We start from the raw sequence: 19941 nt of genomic DNA, 5'->3' as shown, positions 1-19941 counted from the left end.
CTGTGGAGGCCTGAATCCGCACGTATTTCAGGTTTAGGGTTCTAAAGGCAGCAGAGCAGCACCCAAAGCACCGCTCAATGCCAAGAATTGGCACCAAATAAAGAGCGTGAGGGCTGGCTGTTGCCGTGTGATGGGCCAGCACGTAGGGAGCACCATGAAATAGCCGTTGGCGTGGCCCCTCGTGCTGAGCACCAAGTGCCTTATTAGTCCTTATTATACTTATTAGTCCTCTTGACAGGGGGGTTAAACCGAACCGCAGGTGTCCCGTTTGGTGTGTAGCGAGAGTGGGTATGGGTGGAGCCACTGCAAAAACTAAAGTTGTGTTTTAAAATCTCACAGTTAATTCTGAAATACATCCCCAAGATACGGCCCCTTAAAGAAAGGAAAAAAATCTTAGCAGGGCCCTGAAAAGCTTGAATTAATAAATTTAGACCTTTTTCCCTGCTCTAGTGTAGTTTTCCGCTTGCTTCTAAAGCCAGCTTTAACACTGTTTCTCTAGTAAGATCTTGATTAAAATAAACATCCATAGACTGCAGCATGGCACCATTTAATAGCTTCAAAAAGAACAAATTCTGTTAAGACACCACGTGTGACGCTTTGTACCCAAAGCAACGATCCTCACGGTTTTACTTGGAACGTTCGGGCAATGGCTTCCCAGGGTAGAATTAATTGGTCCCACCTCGATGTCCACACAGGTACAAGAATGAGCGATCGTGGTAATAGAAGTAGAAGTTTGGGGATTGGGGGTTTTTTTTGCTACCACAGAGTGAATGTGTGATATTTTGTATATAGAGCACTGATTTTGTAATGCGCAGTTTTTATATTCGTGTGCAGCCTGTCTACAAGCTGAGGAATTTTACAGGTAGACCGGGGCACCTGTATTTTGAAAGTCTTTATATAGATCATTTCTTTAACTCCTGTAAATATATATATATTAATAAATATATATACATTAGGAAAATATATATATTAACAAATATTTAAGTATTTTTATTTCTGCTTTAGTGACACGGGTTCCTATTTGGGAACCTGATTCCTTATGCAAGAAAATCACCGTTGCTTTTCCTCAGAGATTATTAGCCCATGCAGTGGGCTGCAGGCTCCTGAGCTGCTGCCCAGAGCATTTTTGCCTTTAGGACATAAAACTGTGAGATTCCCACTGTGTAAATTTAGTGAAAAAACCCCCATTTGCAAAGGTCCTCCATGTATTTTGCCTTGGCCGATGCAGTCAGTAATGGAGTCGGTAAATACAGCTCTGCGTTGCTCCTCAGCCGTAGCTTTTAAAGCCAGTCAAGTCAAGTGTACTTAAAATACTCACTTAAATCCTGCATGTAGCAGGATGTGTGCTTTCTGTTTTATAACGTGATGGGACAACCTTTTTAAACATGGGCTTTTTAAAAATAAATAAATAAAATTAACACAACAAACCAAACCAAAACAACCAAAAAATCCCCAAACCCCACAAACGCTATTATTTCTAGCCAGGGTGGTGTTTCCCGGTGCTGGCAGGAGGGCTGGAGCCGTGTGAGATGCCCTTTCAGGCAGCGTTTTCCCTTGGGCAGCTCCTGGTGCTCCTCTCTCTGCGGTCGCTGCCTTTCTCTTGGCTCCGGCGCCGGGCGCAGGGATTATGCTGTAGGGACCCGTGCAATAATGCTGCAGCTTTTTCACTGCAAGAGGCTGTCCTGTAGGAGATTCCTGCAACTTAGGGCTTTGTAATTTTTTTTTTTTTTTTTTTCAAATCCAGACTCGCTTTTTAACAACATTTTAGAGAAATTGGTGAAGTATTTTAGCGTGTGTAACATTCAGTGAGATTGCTGGGTACCTTTAGACTAAAAAAATGTGCTTCTAAAGTGAGATATAAAGATAATATTTAACTACTCAATGGTAACAACTTAGAGGTGAGAAAATGTAAAATTTTTTAGGATGTGGAAGGACCTTCTTTGCACGTAGCGGTACCAGGTGTCGATTTTAAAGGATGAGCTCACTGGACGGCTTCCATTCAGTTCATAAAAAAACCCCGTTTTCTGTGGTGGCAACTGAAACAGTGGTGTGACAAACACGGTGACGTTTGTCCCTGTGGGCTGGAGTCTGGAGTGAAGTGTTGTGGAGTAAAGCTGTTGCACGGGCGGAGGTCTGGCTGATGGAAACACGTTCTCCCAGCTGTGAGACTGGAAAACTTCAACCAGAATGAGGGTACATCGTTATTAAAGGAGGAACAGACTGTCGTCCCTGTGTCATGGGCTTTTTTTATGTCTCATCTCTTTTTCCATCCTCTACCTGAATGTCAACCGCATTGTTTTCATCCATGTACACTGCAGAGATGCCCCAAGAGCGGCCAGCGTCCCTGCGAGCGGAATCCATCCCATCTCCAGCCGCTGCTTGGAGTTCCACCGCTCGAGAGAGCCCTTGTGTAGATTACGCGGTTCCTAAGTACTGGATAAAGCAGAGAAGGTATTTAAATCCTAGAGATTTTATTGCTGTCGTTTCAAGAGGAAAAAGTCACTGATGTTAAACCTGTATGTTGTTCATATTGCACTTACTTAATAAAATTGTTTAGTGAGTTTGGGCGGTACCTCTGCGTTTTCCAGCTGTTAGAGCAGAAATGGGTACAGGGTGGGGAGGAATCGTGGTTTATCCGTACCGTGCCCCCCAGTGATGAGATCTACCTGAAAGGAGGGGGTAGCCGGGGGTGGTCGGTCTCTTCTCCCAAGGAACAGGCCATGGGACAAGAGGAAACGGCCTCAAGTTGCGCCAGGGGAGGTTCAGATGGGATATTAGGAACAATTTTGACACGGAAGGGGTTATTGCACATCGGAAGGGGCTGCCCAGGGCGGTGGTTGAGGCACCATCCCTGGAGGGATTCGAAAGCCGGGTCGGCATAGAGCTTGGAGACACGGGTTAGTGATGGGTTTTATCAGTCAGGTTGATGGTGGGACTCGATGCTCTTACAGGTGATTCCGTGATCCCGGGGTTTTGGCCTTAAGAGGTGTCGCTTTCCGCGCCATCGGGCGGAGCGGATCCCGCTTTATTCCCGGTCGGTGGCTCCAGCCCGGGGCGGGGCGGACCGGGGCGGGCCTTGCGCGGCGGCGGGCCGGGCCGGGCCGGGGAGCGCCATGGCGGCGGCGGCGGCGGCCTGGCCGGAGCTGGAGGCGGCGGGGCGGGAGCGGCGGCGGGAGCTGTCGCTGGCGGGGGCGGCGGTGGCGGAGCGGGTGGCGGCGGGCGGGGGGCGGCTGCCGGCGGCGCTGCTGGCGCTGCCGCTGCTGCAGTCGCTGGAGCTGAGCGGGTGCGCGGCGCTGCGGGAGCTGGGCCCGGGGCTGGCCGCCGCCCTGCCCGCCCTCCACACGCTGGTGCTGCGGGACAACGCGCTGGGCCCCGCCGGGCTGGGCGCGGGGCTGGGGGGGACGCTGCCGGCCCTCCGCCTCCTCGACCTCTCCGGGAACGGGCTGGAGGCGCTGCCCGCCGCGCTGGGGGGAGCGGGGACGGCGGAGGAGGAGGAGGAGGCGGCGGCGGCCCCGGCCTTCCCGCAGCTGCGCAGCCTCAACCTGAGCGGGAACCGGCTGCGGGAGCTGGGCCCGGGGCTGGCCCGCGCCGCCCCGCAGCTCCAGGCGCTGCTGCTCTCCGGGAACCGGCTGCGGGTGCTGCCCGGAGGGCTCCTGCCCCCCGCCGGCAGCGGGGCCGCCCTCCCCGGCGGGCCCTTCCCGCTCCTCAGCCGGCTGGAGGCGGCCGACAACCAGGTGGAGGAGCTGGGCGCCGACATCGCTGCCCTGCCGGCACTCAAGGTGGGAGCCCACCCACCCTGACCCCCATCCCCACCCTCCCTGACCCCCATCCCCACCCTCCCTGACCCCCATCCCCACCCTGACCCCCATCCCCACCATCCCCACCATCCCCCCACCCTGACCCCCATCCCCACCATCACCACTGACCCCCACCCACCCTGACCCCCATCCCCACCATCACCACTGATGCCCATCTCTTGTCTCCTCTAGAGCCTGGACGTGGGCAACAACCAGCTGCGTGAGCTGCCCGCCGCCCTGGCCGACTGCCCCCGCCTGAAGGAAGCAAACTTCAGGGGCAACCAGCTGAAGGACAAGCGGCTGGAGAAGATGGTCAACAGCTGCCAGATGAAGGCCATCCTAGAGTACCTGCGGGCCGGCGGCCGCGGGAAGGGGAAAGCCGAGAGCGGCAGAGAGGAGGCCAGGAAGAAGAAGAGGGAGAAGCAGCAGAAGAAGGATGGCGGGGACGGGGAGCAGGACGAGCTGGAGGAGGTGAGCAAGCTGCTGGTGAAGGTGCTGCACATCTCTGAAAACCCAGCGCCCTTGGTGGTCAAAGCGAGCCCAGGCGTCAAAGATGTTCGAGCCTTCATTGTGTGCTGCGTGCTGAAGGGAGTCAACTTGAAGCCGGGAAATGCTCTGAAGAGGTTCCTGTCTGCGCAGGTAAGCGCTGAGGTCTTGTGTTACTCGTTTGCAACGGGAGTGTTGTTAGCAGAGTAGGAAATGGACCGTCCTAGACTCCTTCCAGCAGAGAAGTGTCTGGAATTGAGGGTGAGCCCGTCACCCAGCGGGCAGTGAGGGATAGCTGTGCTGCCTCCTCAGGCCATAATAAGCAAAACTGGTTTTCATGAAGAACCTCGTAGCTCAGATATTGCCATGAGAGGGCGATGAACGCACGTGCGTTTGCGTTGCCTCTGTAACAACAGCTTGTTAGTGCTGTGGGACCTGTTGAGAACCACTAATCAACCCTCACCCATGGTAGAAATGCCCTGGTTTGGCTCCAGGTTCCCTCATCTGAGCTAAAACCATCCCTACCCCAAACCTTCCAGCCCAGGCACCGTAACCACAGCCGTTCCCACTGCCCCTGCCCGTGAGAGGGCCGGCATTGGCTTCTTTCCGATTACGAGACTCGTATATTTGTGATTGTTTTCTGATTTAAAACTGTTTATCTCCCAGTAGGGAAACGCGCCGTGTGCTGTGCTTCACTGCCTTCACCTTTCGTTTGTAATTCTGATAAAATTATCTCACAGGTGAAGGGAAGGGCTCCGTTTAATGCAGAAGTGTTAACTCAAGTCGCTGATAACGCTACAAACACTAAATATAGAAGAGTCTGAACCCCAGGAGGAATAAATCACGTTGATATTGTTGGTATATTTGATGGCATTCTTTCTTTTAGACTAAGCTGCACGAAGACATCTGTGAGAAGCGGACAGCAGCCACAATCGCCACCCACGACCTGCAGCTGATCAAAGGTCCCCTGCTCTATGATGTTCAGCCCCCCGATGAGCTGAAGGTAGGGCCGGTGGCATCAATGGGCCTTTCCTCTTTCTTCCCTTTTGCTTTCTGGAACTCTAGAGAACAGAAAGAATTTTTTTTTTTTTCTTACCCCATAGACCATAGAAAACTAATTTGAGGAACTTTAACGTAGAAGTTGTACTAATTTTCTTGATATTCTGCTGTAACAAAGGCTGCTCGAACAGGGTGTTAGGAACGAGGGCACACAGAAGCGTGGGTTTAATTATGGACTTGGCTACAGGAGAGTTTTAATAACCCCGGTGTTTGAGTCCCTCTGGAATTCAAATGTTTGTTTCCTCATATGGTGCAGGTAACGCCCCTGGGCCGAAAGGAGATCAAGGCAAAGGACCTTCTCCGCCAGCTCCAGTTGGAAGCTGAGGAGCAGAGGAAGCAGAAGAAGCGCCAGAACGTTTCTGGATTGCACAAGTCAGTGTTCTGACCTCTTCTTGGTTTTTCTTCGGTGAAGTTTGGTAACATACACTCGTAGGGAAAAACAGCACCGGAGAACGTGTGCTGAGGTGTATTGTGAATGTGTAACGGCGATGGGGCTAACGAACCCCACACGAGCATTGGGGGTTGAGATGAGAAACACCGAGTGCTTTCAGTTGCTCACTTGGCTGCTGCTGTGTGTCTCTCGGCAGGTATCTCCAGTTACTGGATGGCAAAGATAACTACCCGTGTCTGGTGGATGCCGAAGGCGTGGTGATTTCTTTCCCACCAATAACCAATAGCGAGAAAACAAAGGTACTGCCTGGTAGTGGAAATACGTTAATCAGGATTAAGCAGTGTTTCTTTCTACTGAGAGATATTTATACACGCGGTTCGGTGAAACGTGTGATTGCATTCCCAATATAAATCTGCAGAGCCTGAATCTTCTCTGCTGGACTGTCAGAGTGAGATGGATCTTGCAGTTATATTTTTACCCTTGGAAATCTGCACAGCTCTGGCAGGCTGTTCCAAAGGCACCAGGGCTTTTCTGAAGGGCAAGAATCTGGTTTTTGACTTGTAGGGAAAGGCAGGACTTTGCCTGCGGTGGAACTGAATGAGAGCTTGTCACTCGCTCTGTGTATGGCCACGTTGCCGAGTGACCATGGGTGAGTGTGATCGCATTCCTTACCGCTTTACCTGTGAAATTCTTACAGATCAGAAAAGACACCCGGGATCTGTTTCTGGAAGTGACCAGCGACACCAGTTTACAGATATGCAAAGACGTCATGGACACACTAATTCTGGTAAGCAGTCCGGTTAAATAATTCTGCCTATTCTCAGTGTGCTGCTTAACAGAATTTTTATTGCTCACACGTATTGAGAAGAATACAGACGTTTTTATTTTAGTAGTGTTATTATTCCCTCTCTTTCACTTACTATTCCATTCTTGCCATATCACAAAAGGGTTTTACATTCTTGTGTCCTGACTGTCAGACCTCAGAACTCTCCAGGGTAAATAATGTTGTGTTACCACAACTGGAAATGCATGCTTTGACTTTCAACCCTGCCCCTTGTTAGTGATCTTACGGCTTCAGGTGCTGCCAATAAATTCTTTTAGGGAGATTCCTCACCTGAGCCTGCCTGAAAACTAGCTTGCTGGGTCCTGTCATTAGTACAGAATTATCTTTCAGATGCTTTATTAGCAGCAGGACAGTCTCATTAAATGCCGTTCAACATGCTTTAATAAAAGCTTCTGTGGTGAGAGGGTTTAAAACTTGGTATAAGGTAAGTACAGGGTAGTAGCTGTTCAGTGGTTTGCAAGGTAAGTGTATTTTATCTTGTCCAGTTAATGTGACCTTTGGAACACGCTGGTGAGGGGTAGCTGATTTGTGTAGTTACACAAGGTGGTAACAGAGACAATTTCAAATGGACCAAAAGCAAACTCCTCGGTGCTGATCCTACAGCAGGCTCTTTTCGCTCAGAATCCAGTGCTTTAACACAGAACTTGGGCCTGGTCAAATGCAAAAAAACTTAAATTGCTCAGAAGGAGTGGGACCTCCTGGAGAGCCCAGGAGTGAGAACATCAAAAGGCCTTTCGGTTTCCTGATTCTAACCCACTGAAGAATGTTTTCGTGCAGATGTTCCTCCACAGCCTGGACGGATCCACACCTTGGAAGCAACTTGGAGTTGCTCAGAGGGCTTAGCTGCAGAATTAATCTTGTTTTCTGTATTTTGATTTTAACAGAAAATTGCAGAACTGAACAGAATTACTTTGGAAAATAAGGAAGACTCGGGCTCGGATAACGAATCTGATGCTCTTTGTGGACCAGTGAATTTGAACCCCAGCCAGAACACGCAGCCGCTGGTAGTGGAGCAGGTTCGCGTGGTGGACACAGATGGAAACTTGAAAGTACTTTATCCTTCAAAAACTGACTTGACCACCGTTTCCTCTCTTCTGACTGTAATACGTTAGCAGCTGCCAAAGCTCAGAAAATTACTCCATTTATTTTTTTTCCATATTCAGCAATGCAAGTCGTACGCAGTGAGGTGGTCTGGGTTTTTTACAGAAGAGATTCGGTGCATCCTGCCTGGGTGTATACAAACTGCCAAGTCTGATCCAGCTACGGTGAGGAGTATTGCCTTCTTCCAGCCTTAACAGAAAATCATCGGAGTTCTGACTCGGTAGATAATGGCGTCTTCAGATACAAACTTAGAGAAGGTATTGGAAGTCAGAATGCATTAACCAGTAGAGCAAACCATTATGACATCTTAGCAGTTATAAAAGGAGTGCAGTTGTATTCTCCTGCCAGATCACGGTTTCTTCCTGCTGTGTTTCAGCGGGGTTATTATTTTGGCAGCTAAACTGCAGGATCCGGGAGGTGAGAGCATTGAGACTCAGCGAGGCGCTGTGTGTACCGGTACTGAGCACAGAGTGCAGAACTGCTTCGCCAGCACCTCAGTCTGCATCACTTTTTTTATCTGGAGTAATTGTGAAAACTTTAGTTGCTGTCAGAACTTGGGGAATGAGTTTTGAAGTGACGGTTTCTGTATTCAGGCATTAATGCAGCTTCCATTTTTAAGTGGAGTCGGTTGAATTGACTGCAGGGGTTTGTGTGTCCCAGTTGGTTTTAGGGCCATCGTCCATCCTGGTGGAAATACAAGGTGTAGTGACCTCATTGTGCACCCGTTGGGTCACTGTCCATCCAGGACTGAATTTATTCTTGCTCATGTGGTTCAGTTGTGCTCAAAGGCCAACACTGCCTTCCATCGACGCTGCCAGAGCTCCCTTTCTTGCAATCTCTGGGTGACTTTTACATCGGGGCTGCTACCTGTATGGATGCAAACCTCCCCATGAGCTCGGGTGACCTGCAGATTGGCTTTTTTTCTGTTAAAAATTCTACAGAGCTCTAACTGACCTTCCAGATACCATGTCAAATACGTCCATGTGTTGGGCCTTGCATATTGAATGGAAAAATAAAACAGTTCTTGCTGTCGTATGTCACTGTCACTTGTTTTGGTGTTGGTGAATTTTCCAGTCGAGTAACCATACAAACTTGCCAAAGCAGCTATTGTGTACTGCAAAAGTGGTGATTTAATGTTTTCTAGCTACCTGCAGCCAAAAAGTCCTTAGTAGTGCTTCAAGCTTCCCTGTGAAGTCAAGTATTTCTACAGACCAGTGATTTACAGTGAATTGTGCTCTGAGACAGTTTAAACCATTGAATTAGATATTCCCGCAGCACTTGATTTTAGTAAAATTAGTTCAATTTGTTAGTAATGTCGCCGTCTGAAACCCAAGGAACAGGAGCCTGAGGTTGGTGACGTTTTTGACTCCGCCATTAGGGCTGCTTTTCAGGTGGTGAAAGATACCTTACGGGACTCTTCCTCCTCCCCTTAGTGCTGGCAGGTGACAAAGTAGATGTGTCGATGCTGTGGAGCGATGGGACCTTGATGCCTTTCTGTTTCAGCATCTGATGGAACTCTGTCCGTTCGTTAATGATTTTCTGAAAATGAGGGATATGTAAAGGGGTGGAAAGCATTAGGCAGACGGCAGCACTGCAGGGTGGTCTCTCACCTCATCCGTCCTTTGCCCTTGATGGAAGCAGAGCCGGAAAGAGCCACGTACCTGCATTGCCTCCAGCACCTCCTCGTCCGTCACCTCGGCCTGGGGGGGCTTGCTGCCTGCCATACTGAACGTAGCCTGGATGATTTTGCTTCGATACCTTTCAAACTTTTGATAAAAGAGGAAAGAAATAGGTAGTTTTAGTCTTTTTACACAATTCCTTGGCATTTGCATGGATTTACAGAGACTGCGCTGTCAGATTTGGACAAAGAACCAGTGAATGATGAAATGGAAGGTCCCTTTAGGTGCAGTGACAGGTGGTTGGACTGGGCTTCACTGCAAGTACTGGGATAACGATGTGTTTCTGGGTGAGTTAAGTTCCTTACCCAGGTATTGGGCTCCGTGCTTGCTACCAGGCACGTGTGCCTGTGGGACATGGCTCTAAGGTGGTATCTGTGACTTTAAGTCTGGAAGGATGTTGGAAATCTGGTGATGTAACTGTTGTGAACTCGAGTTTCTCAAGGGCTTCTGGTATTTAATGGCCTCAAGTTGCGCCAGGGGAGGTTCAGATCAGATATTAGGAACAATTTTGACATGGGAGAGGTTATTAAGCCTTGGAATGGGCTGCCCAGGGCAGTGGTTGAGGCACCATCCCTGGAGGTATTTAAAAGCCGGGTTGACATAGTGCTTAGAGACATGGGTTAGTGATGGGTTTTATCAGTCAGGTTGATGGTTGGACTCGACGATCTTACAGGTCCCTTCCAACTTAGACAATTCTATGATTCTGTTCTATGATTTAGGGCCTGTTTGCTATGTCAGTGACATAGGGGCATGCTAAAAAGCTGGGAAGCAAACAGACTGAGTTCCCTGCTCCTCTGGCCCCGTGGCTGCAAAGGGAAGCCGGGCCCTGAGAGCGAAGGACTGCAGTGCCATGGTGCATCTCCCGCCCCAAGAACCTCTCCGAGCTTTCGGATTCTCTGTGTGAAATGGTTGAGGCATCTCCCGGGAGAGAGGCAAGAGAAGGGAGGGAGGCTGCACTTACCCTGCTGGTGATGCATTCGAGGGCCACTCTGGTTTGCAGCTCCCGGTGCTGCAGTGTCTGGGCTTGGCTCTGGATCTCCTCCTGTGCCTGTTGCTGCTCCCGGATGCGGCACCGGCTGCTCAGGACCTCAGCCCGAAGCTGGCTGACGGTCTCCTGTAACTCACAGAGCAGCTGGTTCTGCTCGGCCAGCTTGGATTCTTGTTCTGTGACAACCTGGGGAGATCCAGAAATCCAACCATTCTAGCGGGGAAGGAAGGGAGCAGGCTCGGACGCAGCTTCCCAGTATCTGGTCCAAACACTCCTCACGTTTTCTGGGCAGAGCCTAAAGACCAACAGCCCTCCAGTACTGCTAACCATTATTGGCATTTTCTCTAAAACTACTGGATTGAATAGGTTTTTTGGGTTTTTTTTAATGTGGTAAACTCCCCCAAATCTAAACCAAGCACAACTAAGCAGCTAAAAGTGGGATTTTCTTTAATGGCTGTGCAGCAAATTTACCTGTTGAAGCCTGCAGTTCTCCTCCTCTATTGCCATCATCATTTCGTCATGTTTCCGTTCGTCTCTCAGATTGCAAATCTTAGGAGAAAATACGTGACACTTGAGTTTTGCAGTTGGGAGGTGCAGCTCCTGTCTGTGAGGAGGGGAACCGGTGCATAGAGCCCGAATTCCCCGCTGCCAGCTCCTAACGAGGATGGCGACCGTGCTCTCGGGGCGGTACCTTGGTAGCCATGGCTTGTAGCTGATTTTCCTGCTCTCTGAGCTTCTTTTGGAGCATTTCCTTTTCAGATTTGATTCTCCGAAGCTGGGATTCTTGGACCTCCAGTTGTCTGTGCAAGGAAGAGATGGCACCTGGAAAGTTGGGAGTACAAGTGTTAAGCAAACCCAATTCCTGCCGAAAGCTTCCTGGTTCCTTTTTGAGGTAAAGCCTGAGCAAAGCTGCTGTTGTATCTGTCCCAGTATAGGCCCTGGGTGACATTAACGCTGTAGCCGCAGTGACGCTGGTTGATAATGCATTTAGTAGTGCTTTGCTGTGATATATGTTAAACTTAACTGCGGTGTGTGAGGTAGGAGCCGCTCTGAGGACTGGCGGGGCCTGTTAGGAAGTGCTGAAGCAGCAGTGGGTGATGCTGCTCGGGGCTTTCCCTGCCGCTCACTTCGAAGGCGAGAGGGAATGTGGTTTCAAAACAAGCGGCCTTTCACCCTCACTCTGTCAGCAGCAGTGGAGAGCAGGCTTTGCCCTCACCGCACCCTAACCTCCGTTTTTTTTTCCTCGGTGAAAGGAGCAGAATGGCAGAAGACGAACTTGATCAACGGCATGTTTTTGGGCACCTTCCCCAGGTACCTGCGGCCATGTTGTAGTCGTGCTTTGCCTTCTGCAGCTCCTCTCGGAGATCCGGGCCGGCGTTCAGCCCCTCGGCCAGCCTTGGCCCCTGCGGGACCCCGCGGGCACCGGCGCCGCCGGAGGCCGCCACGTCCGGGCTCGCTCCTTCCATGGCCGCGCTGCGGAGAGGGGCCAGCGCTCCTGTGGAGAGAGCGGAGGCGGCGGTGTCCGCCCGGGGGGACGATCGCTCCCCTCTCCCGGCGCTGTCAGAGGCCGGGCCCAGCGCGGTGGGTTCCCCCCGCCGTGGCGGGGAGCGGGGCCGGGCCGCATCCGGTTGCCAGGCAACGGCGGCGGCGGCCGCACCTCGACTTCCGCTTCCGGGGCGGGCCGGGCCGCCGCCATGGGGCGGAAGAAGAAGACGCTGCACGACTACGCGGCCGAGTTCTCGGAGCTGGCGGTGAAGCGGCACCTCCTGGAGCGCGGCGGCGGCGGCGGGGAGGCGGCGGTGGTGGTGGAGACGCTGTACTGCACCTCCTGCCAGCTGCCCATGCGGGTCCGCCGCGACCGCATCCTCGAGCACCTCTCCTCCGGCCGCCACTACCGCAACCGCCGCCTCCTCCGCCAGCACGGCCTGCGGGCCCCGCTGCTCCTGTGAGTGCCCGGCCCCGCCGCTCCCTGCCCGGCGCACGGCGGTTCGGCTGCCGGTGTTGGAGCAGGGAGGAACCGCGGGGCCTTCGGCCCTCGCTGGGCCAGGGGGAGCGGCGGGGGCTCACCCCATCCCTCTGTCTCGCCCAGCTCTGCAGGTGCGGATGGCGGTGGCGGCCTGCCCCTGCAGCTCGACGCGCCCTCCCTGCTCTCCCAACCCTCCTTCATCCTCGCCGGCACCAGCGCCATCGTCCCCTCGCCACCCTCCTACCACAAGCCGTTGGTTCCCCACCACCCCATCGTCACCAGCTCCCCGACGAGCACTGTCACCCCCCAGGAAGACCCGACGCCCTCCACCTCCGCCAGCCGCCCCTCGGCGCCTGCCACCTTCCGCATGAGGATCGCGCCTGCCCCCTCAAAGCAGGCTGGCCAAAGAGGGGCTGCCCCTGAGGCCTCCGACAGCCCAGCACCCACTGTACGGCACGGCAGCGGCGTCGGCCTCGCCCTCTTTGGCATAGGGCTTGTTAATAAAGCCTTGTTTCAAACCCTGATGGAGGAAAACGGCTGCTGCCTGCTTTATATTGTGGAGGATCAGCTGGAGGAGGTGGAGTGTGCCTTTGGCGCCGAGTTCCTGGCTGGCACCAGGGTGCTGCGGCAGCAGGACGCCGATATCGCGCTCAACGATCAGCGGTACTGTCCACCACTAGCTCCCGTGCGTGCTCCTTCCCTGCCGCGAGCCTTGCTTTCCCCTCTCCGGATAATCCCGCTGTGCCGCAGTGGACCCAGACCGTGCTTGTCCGGCCCCGTGTGTGGGAACGGAGCGAGACCGAGGGGCCGTTGCCGGCTAAGCCTTACGTAGTACGTCACAGATGCTTCAGAAGTCCCTGGGAAGCTTAGCTCGGCTCACGTGCTCAGAATCGATGGAAACGCAGAGGAGTTTAGTTGCAGGCAGCTTTGTTAAGAAATATAAAAAATATCTTTGTTTTCCTCTATTCCCATAGAGCAATAAACAACACGCTTTCCTGCTGCCTGCCGGTTTGGCTGCCTCGGAGCAGCTGGCTGACGGAGGAGGCTCTTTTGTAACTGAGATAAGCCAGGATTGCTGTAAATAGCAAAGATTGTGGCATTTTGCTTCACAGTTCAACTGAACGAGTAACACCTAGTGATGTGGTTACAGTCAGTTCTCAGAATGCTATTTTAAGTATCATTGCAGAAGTGAAACGCAGCTGTTAAGAAAGATGGATTTGATATTAGAAACAAGAATGATAATAAGGGAAGATGTACCCGTCACTTGTGCAGCAGCTCTACCGCATAAATACTTTAAATTCCACTGTATGCATTAACTCACAGGATTTAACTTGCTTTCAAAAGACACCTTTAAAAGACTTTTTCCTTAAAGATGCAGGAAAAGCAATGCAATTCCATGGTGCCACTTGTGATTTTAACCTGTATCTGTCATCCCATGTTTCAGCCTTGCAAACAGGTACCGAGTTCCTTTTATAACACAACGTGCTCTTCCAGAGCAATGGGATTTTATGTCTTTTTTTTTAAACTCTTCCTCCAAGTTTAAGGCAGCGATTAGAAAAATAACTCTTAACTGAAAGGAGCTTTTGAGCATTGTTTATTCTGGTGAAAGCCCTGTCTTCACTGAAGGTCTTTCTTTTGATTCCTGCAGAGTCTCTGGAGCCATTATTTGTTCACCGCCCGAAGAAGCCTCCGAGATTGTAATAGATGCTCTACGAGCGGGTAAGAGGAACGGCTGCAAACCCAGCTTTTATCTGTAGTCAGTAGCACACATTGAGGCAGACCTTGTGTCCTTGCTCGGCGCTTTAAATGTGAATGCTTTCTCCTTTCAGCAGTGTCCCTGGGGCTGTGCAGACTATCTAATCACGTAATTAAAGAGAAATGAGTCCAGTGATGTTAATGGCTTAACACCAATGGAGTTTGTTGTGTGCTGGTTCCCAGTACAGCCGTGCGGAGTGTCTGGTCCTCGAAATACCAGTAGGACTTAAAGCAAAGCTGAGTGTCAAAGCAGTGGCGCTTCTTGGGGTGGTAAAACCACAGCTGGGGGCCAAGGGAGAGTTTGTGGCATCAGCAAATAAAAAGCCATGGTGCGGTTTCATCAAACGTAATTTCTAGACTGTGATGACATCTGTATGTTACTGCAAGAAAGAAGCATTTTGTGCAGACTGTGTCTTGCCTTCAGTCCTGCTCTCTGTTCCGTTTTGCACAGGAAAAGGTGTGTTTTGCGAGAGGCTGCCCAGTTTTGACAGGCAAACGGCAGAAGCTTGTTTTGATGAGGCTGACAGGTGTGGAAGACCATTGGTGTGTGGATTCTACAAGTAAGACCAGCATTTTTCTTCTCATTTATACTTGATAAGAAGCATGTGCCTGAAAGTAGCATTGGCTCCTCAGGCTTTCCTGAGTTTGTCCTCAAATAAACTTAGTTTCGCTGCTGCTTGTTAACATTGTTCACCTGGGAGTTAATTGGGTTGGATTAATTCTTCATGCTTAATGGAGATAAAATCTAGCTGTCATGAGATTAAAATAATGCCCACTTGAATGGATGTAGTGGAACTCAAAGGATGAAGCTTTCAAGGTGTGAAAGCTCTGGGGTTTTTTAGAATGGCCAAGGGCAGTTGGGGTCCACATCTCTGCAGCCCTTCGGAGGCTTTGCAATTTCTTCATTCAAGTTGTTACCTTAAGTCTTCACAAGTGCTGATCTGAGACTCGTTTGCAAGAAGCCAAGTTCATACAAAATAATAACTTATAAAGCTGTGTCTGACCCCGTCTGTCCGGTGAGGTTCCTGTCCCGCTCCCGCCGCTGGCTGCCATCGTTGGGGCTCACGCCGCAGCGGTAGCAGGGGCCGGGGTGACCTCCTCCTCTTCCAAATGCTGAACAGAGCCCCCCTCTCTCTCCGAAGGCGCTTTGACCCTGCGCTGCAGTTCTTGTGCAAGAAAGTCCGCGACAGCCGGGCGCTGGGGAGGATCCACCGCATATCGACCACCAGCAGCGTCTACCCAGCGGCGCCTCTGAGCTTCCTCAAAACAGCAGGTACTTCCTGCTGGAAACTTCCTTCTCAAACTGGAAAATGGAACTGGAAATGTATCTTGCCCCATGTTCTGGTGGAAAGTCCTCTCTGTTGGTGTAGCCTTAAGCTGTGTGGGCTTTCTTCTGAGGAGCATTTTCTTTACCAATCTTTTTATTTTTGTTACATTTTTCTGTTTGCTTTTAGTATGAGTTTCTTTGATGTAGGGGGCTTTTCATATCGATCTCAGTGCTGTTCAGCAATGTACAGTGACTGGGGGTTTTAAATGTGGAGACCTTAATGCCCAGTTTTGCTTCTTCCAGGTGGAATTTTTTATAATGCTGCTGTGCACGATATCGATATCGTCAGTTTGTTATTGGGAGAGAGTGCACCAGATACAATATTTTCACTGGGGCACGCATTCTGTGCAGGTAAGAATAAGTCTTTTGATAGTTTATTGAGTACCTCTGGGCTTCAGTGCTAAAATTGGGAAGGAAGAGCATATGAGAGCATGGGTAGCCGTGACAAATTGTTCTGCCATTGAACAGTTGCAAAAATAGTCTAGTGAAATAGAAGGCAAGTTTCCCAAGAAGTTGTTGTGGGTATTTAGGGATGATTTCTGAATTTTGCCGGTTCCCTGCTGATGTGAAGCGGTTGCTGTAAGAAGTGTGGCTGAACTCTGCTCTGTGTGGCAACGGAGGGATATTCAGTTTGCCATGTGAAAAGCAAAGCGTAGAAAATAACAAGCCAAACTTTGTGCTCAGGAGGAAGTCAGTGCAGTCTCTTCCAGTGCTTTGCTTTCTCTGATTTCTCTGGCACTTTCCTGGTGATCCCGGCACAGTTAAAGATGGGAATTTACTCTGGGTTGGGTGAAGCTGATGGGCACGCTCTGGGTTACCAGAAGCTGCTATTTTTCAAATGGAAATGCAAAGTTTTAATTAAGGTAATTGCAGCTGCCGCCAGTCTTGGCTGGGCGCTGTTGGAAGGCGGAGTGTGCAACGCTACAGTCTGCGGTAAAGCGCTGAAATGCATCAAACACAGTGCCCCAGGGCGGGTTTTGTACCATCTGCCTCCCTCCGGCTGCCCACTGGCCGTCGCCTCATCGCGGTTATAATGAGCGGCACAGGCAGATGTGTTTGGAGGAAGAAGTGGGAGCCTCCTCTCGGGCAGGGGGAGCTCAGGCCCAGGGGCTGGTGTTCCCCATCAGAAGCGCCGGTGAAGGAAACCAGCTGCCCTACGTGGCAGAAAGCGCTTTGCTGTCACCGATGCTTCCTGTTTGAAGGTATCGTAGAGCCAGCGTCACCTCTTGGAGGGAGAAGAGCCCTTTTTAGTCATAGTACTTGCAGGTTTGCTGTTCCCGGTGTGAGTGAGTGCCTGTTTTGTCCCTCAGACATGGCCTGCTTGAAAGATGCAGACGCGGTAGCGATCAGCATGAAGTTTCCCAGCGGAGCCATCGTTACTTTGGACATCAGCCAGCACTGCACCAGGAGCTGTGACCAGAGACTAGAGGTGCCTTCCTGCTTCTCAGTCCAGTCTGTCACGACCCCACGGTCTGGCACAAGCCTCACCCTGCCCGTGTTCGCCTGGCGACATGTGTCTTGTGCCCTGTGCAACACGCCTGTGAGCGCGTTTCACAAGCACCCCTGCACCTCGGCAGAACTGGATTCCTTGTGTTTGTTTAGTCCACTACCCGCTTTCTCTCTTGTTACCCCAATTTTGCCTCTGTCCACACGCATTCTGTTGGGGGTATAAGCTGTGTGCCATCACACTGGAGCAGGAGTTGGCTGAAATGTTGTCACACGGTTTGTTTATTGTCTTTGCAGGGTGTTGTTAGGCCTATGGCCAAGCCAAGGGTTAAGGATATTAAAGGGGAAGAAAAGCGTAAGCTCAAAGGCAAATTGTCTGTAAATTCCTAAAGTCATGAATGATAACAGATGCGTGGGCTGGATTTGGGGAGTCAGAGCTGTTAAATACTTAACAAAGGAGCTTTGCTCAGGTGAAGAAATCAAAGTGGAGGTATCACTTAAGTGGAAGCCACTGTAGTACAGCACGTACCTGGTGTTTTCTGTCACGTCTGACCCATCCGAGGGGCTGTGCCGGTTGTAACTCCTAATTTTAAAAGCTACTTCTTTCTTGATTGTACAACCTGGGGCTTCTATAGAGCAGCCAGGTTTTTAGGACCGAAAGCACGATAACCTAAAAACGTTCTCTCTCCTGCATGCTGCCTCCCTGCAGGTTCATGGTTCTCAAGGAACGTTACGGGTGGATAATCGGAATCCTCTGGGGATTTTGGAGCAGGGCACTTCGGTACCCATATACTCCCAGACCCAAGCTGACCGCTACAGGGAGGCACACAGGGAGCTCTTCCGACACTTCCTGAGAACCCTGAAAGGTAGGAGGAAGCTGACACTAATCCCTGGCGTTGCTTTGGATTTGCTTGGAGTGAAAACTTCCCTCGGGAGCTGTTCCAACAGCAATTGCAGTTTGGTCTTTGTATCTGAAACCCCAAAAAGAAATGAGTAGGTGGAAAGCTAGGGCTGAGATTCACCGTGGTTAAGTTTAAGGCAGCGATGAGCGGGTGATGAGCGAGCTCCCTGTAAGCAGACACAGTTTCGTGGGCTGAGAAGCGCCGGTGTCCTCGGTAGGTGCGGGAGGAGCAGGACGGTGCCTGCAGGTGGGTGAAACCCCACGTGGAGCCCCCAGTCCCCACCGGAGCTGGTCCTTCTGTGGCTGTGCCAACAGCTGAACAAATGGAAAGGAGCGACTCGGCTTCAGGGGGTGCGCTGCTTCTCTCGCTTTTACATCAGTGAGATGGGCGAGGGGTGGAGTGTTCTGAGAAGAAAATTGGGAGGGAAAATTACGTTGGACCTTACTGGGATTTGTGGAGAAAACAGCCTTTTCTAACAGCGAGGAGACCCTCATCTCAAGGCCTGGCTGCCCAGAAGGAGTAAAAATATTTCTGTCCTGCTGGCTGCATTGGCAGAAATACAGGATTTTAGTCACAGGACAGGAAGGAAGAGGAGGATGAACGTTTTTCGTTAAACTCTGAGGCCCCCCTCTGAGGTTTGGGAGCTGAAGGGGGACACCGTGGTGGGCAGCGACGTGCCGAAAGGCAGAGATGAAACCCGTGTTTCATCCAGCGCTTTGTTCCTGTCCCTGCAGGCACAGAACCCCCCGTGGTAACCAAAGAGCAGTTTCTCTGGACGATCCAGGTCGCTGCGGCTGCGGAGCAGTCCTGGAGGAACGGGTCTGCTGTCGACTTGCGCAACGAAGCGATAGACTCGGCTGTAATCAAGACTGAGATCCTGTGACACGCGCTGCTGTGTCCTGAGGTGAAGGACAACGTTGTGCTACAGTGAGCTCTTCCCACCTGGTGATGTCTCCGCTGTAACCCTACGATAAGACTTGCGGTTTGGACGTTTCTGCCGGAAATGCCCAGAAGATGGAGGCGTTTTGAGCCAGGAAGTGCTGGGCACTGGGGCTGTGGGTGTTTCTTAGTGCCTCAGCCAGAGCCCTCGAGAAATTCAGGGCAGTTTTGTCCAGCCCTGGAGGGCTCTGCTGGCCCTGGAGCTCCATTTTCCCAGGAGAAGAGCGGTGCTCCTGGGGCCGTGGTGAGGTGGTGCCAGACCATCACCAGCCTTGACGGGAGCAGGGCAAGCGGGCGGCTTTCCCGGCAGCTCTGCAAGCGAGATGTAATGCTCCAAAAAACCACGGGAGCATCCCTCTGGTCCGTGCTCATTTCCCCTCAGTACAGGCAGGAATGTGGCTTCTCTGCTGAACCTGCTCCTGGGCCTTCTAAATCTTTTTCACCAGAAGTTCTGATCTCATTTTCTTGAGTTGTGGGGAAATGAGAAAGCAGAGAGGGAGCCCTGACGTTAGAGGGAGGAGAGACTTCCTAGTGAGGCTATAAATTAAGGCTATTCTGTAGAGGAGCAACGTGCTGGGGCGTTTCAGCAGTGAACACTGCATCATGAAGGAGTTTTTCCCAGCGTGGGCTGTGAGTTTGGGCAAGGACCCCGTACAAGGTCTGTTCCCGAGACAGGCGGCCGCCGGGCGGGTCGTTCAGTAGCTGTCAAGGGGCTGTTCCTTTCCTCGCTTAAATGCCAATGTTGTATGTTAACCTTTTAGTAGCAAAATTGAACTAATAATCACGTTCTCTGAGTGTAGGAAGAGAATCCGATGATGTATTTTAAAGGTAATTTTTTTTTTTTTACAGTCCAGCAGATGTGGAATAGACACCACAGGAAAAGATAGTGCCTTTGACAACGGGCGAGTCTGCTTTTAACCAGGTTCTTTGTACCTTTTTATTGTTGGGCTGATGGCAGACGGACAGATCTGGCTGCTCTTGTCTGTGTCTCACGCGCCAGTTTTCAAGATAGTTGAAAGCTTTTTTTTTTTTATTGTATTAAAATAACGGTCTTGCCTTGAGTGTTAGTCTATAAACAACACTTCTCGTGAGACACCTTAGTTCAATCAATTTCCAGTTCCTGCATATGCAATAATATATTACTAAAGCTAGAAATAGCGGTGACGTTTATAACTGAAGAGAGTTCTCTCGTGGAAATTGTTTTTAACGGTGTAATTTTTGGAACTCAGAAAACCTTTGTCTTAGCGATAAAGATTGCTAT

General features: G+C 51.1%; 3 protein-coding genes across 3 annotated transcripts; 2 read left to right on the top strand and 1 right to left on the bottom strand.

Annotated features, from left to right (window-relative positions):
• Positions 1-3113: 3113 nt before the first annotated feature.
• Positions 3114-8712, top strand: LRRC47 (leucine rich repeat containing 47). The gene is made up of 7 exons (XM_074161619.1): positions 3114-3779; positions 3990-4436; positions 5170-5286; positions 5599-5714; positions 5930-6032; positions 6431-6520; positions 7462-8712. The coding sequence occupies exons 1-7, from the start codon at positions 3114-3116 to the stop codon at positions 7687-7689; spliced, it is 1767 nt and encodes a 588-aa protein (XP_074017720.1). The 3' UTR covers positions 7690-8712.
• On the bottom strand, positions 6561-11976 carry CCDC27 (coiled-coil domain containing 27). The gene is made up of 6 exons (XM_074161620.1): positions 11661-11976; positions 11037-11167; positions 10817-10894; positions 10319-10531; positions 9340-9444; positions 6561-9217 (listed from the first exon to the last, which is right to left on the bottom strand). The coding sequence occupies exons 1-6, from the start codon at positions 11809-11811 to the stop codon at positions 9053-9055; spliced, it is 843 nt and encodes a 280-aa protein (XP_074017721.1). The 5' UTR covers positions 11812-11976; the 3' UTR covers positions 6561-9052.
• A 63-nt stretch (positions 11977-12039) lies between these two features.
• LOC141473854 (myo-inositol 2-dehydrogenase-like) lies at positions 12040-19941 on the top strand. The gene is made up of 9 exons (XM_074161458.1): positions 12040-12290; positions 12435-12974; positions 13960-14030; positions 14518-14626; positions 15209-15339; positions 15637-15744; positions 16704-16822; positions 17549-17705; positions 18476-19941. The coding sequence occupies exons 1-9, from the start codon at positions 12040-12042 to the stop codon at positions 18622-18624; spliced, it is 1635 nt and encodes a 544-aa protein (XP_074017559.1). The 3' UTR covers positions 18625-19941.

This window comes from Numenius arquata, chromosome 20 (genome assembly GCF_964106895.1).
Source record: "Numenius arquata chromosome 20, bNumArq3.hap1.1, whole genome shotgun sequence".
NCBI lineage: Eukaryota > Metazoa > Chordata > Aves > Charadriiformes > Scolopacidae > Numenius > Numenius arquata.
The sequence above is the reverse complement of the archived record's forward strand: the minus strand, read 5'-3'. Positions and strand labels throughout refer to the sequence as shown.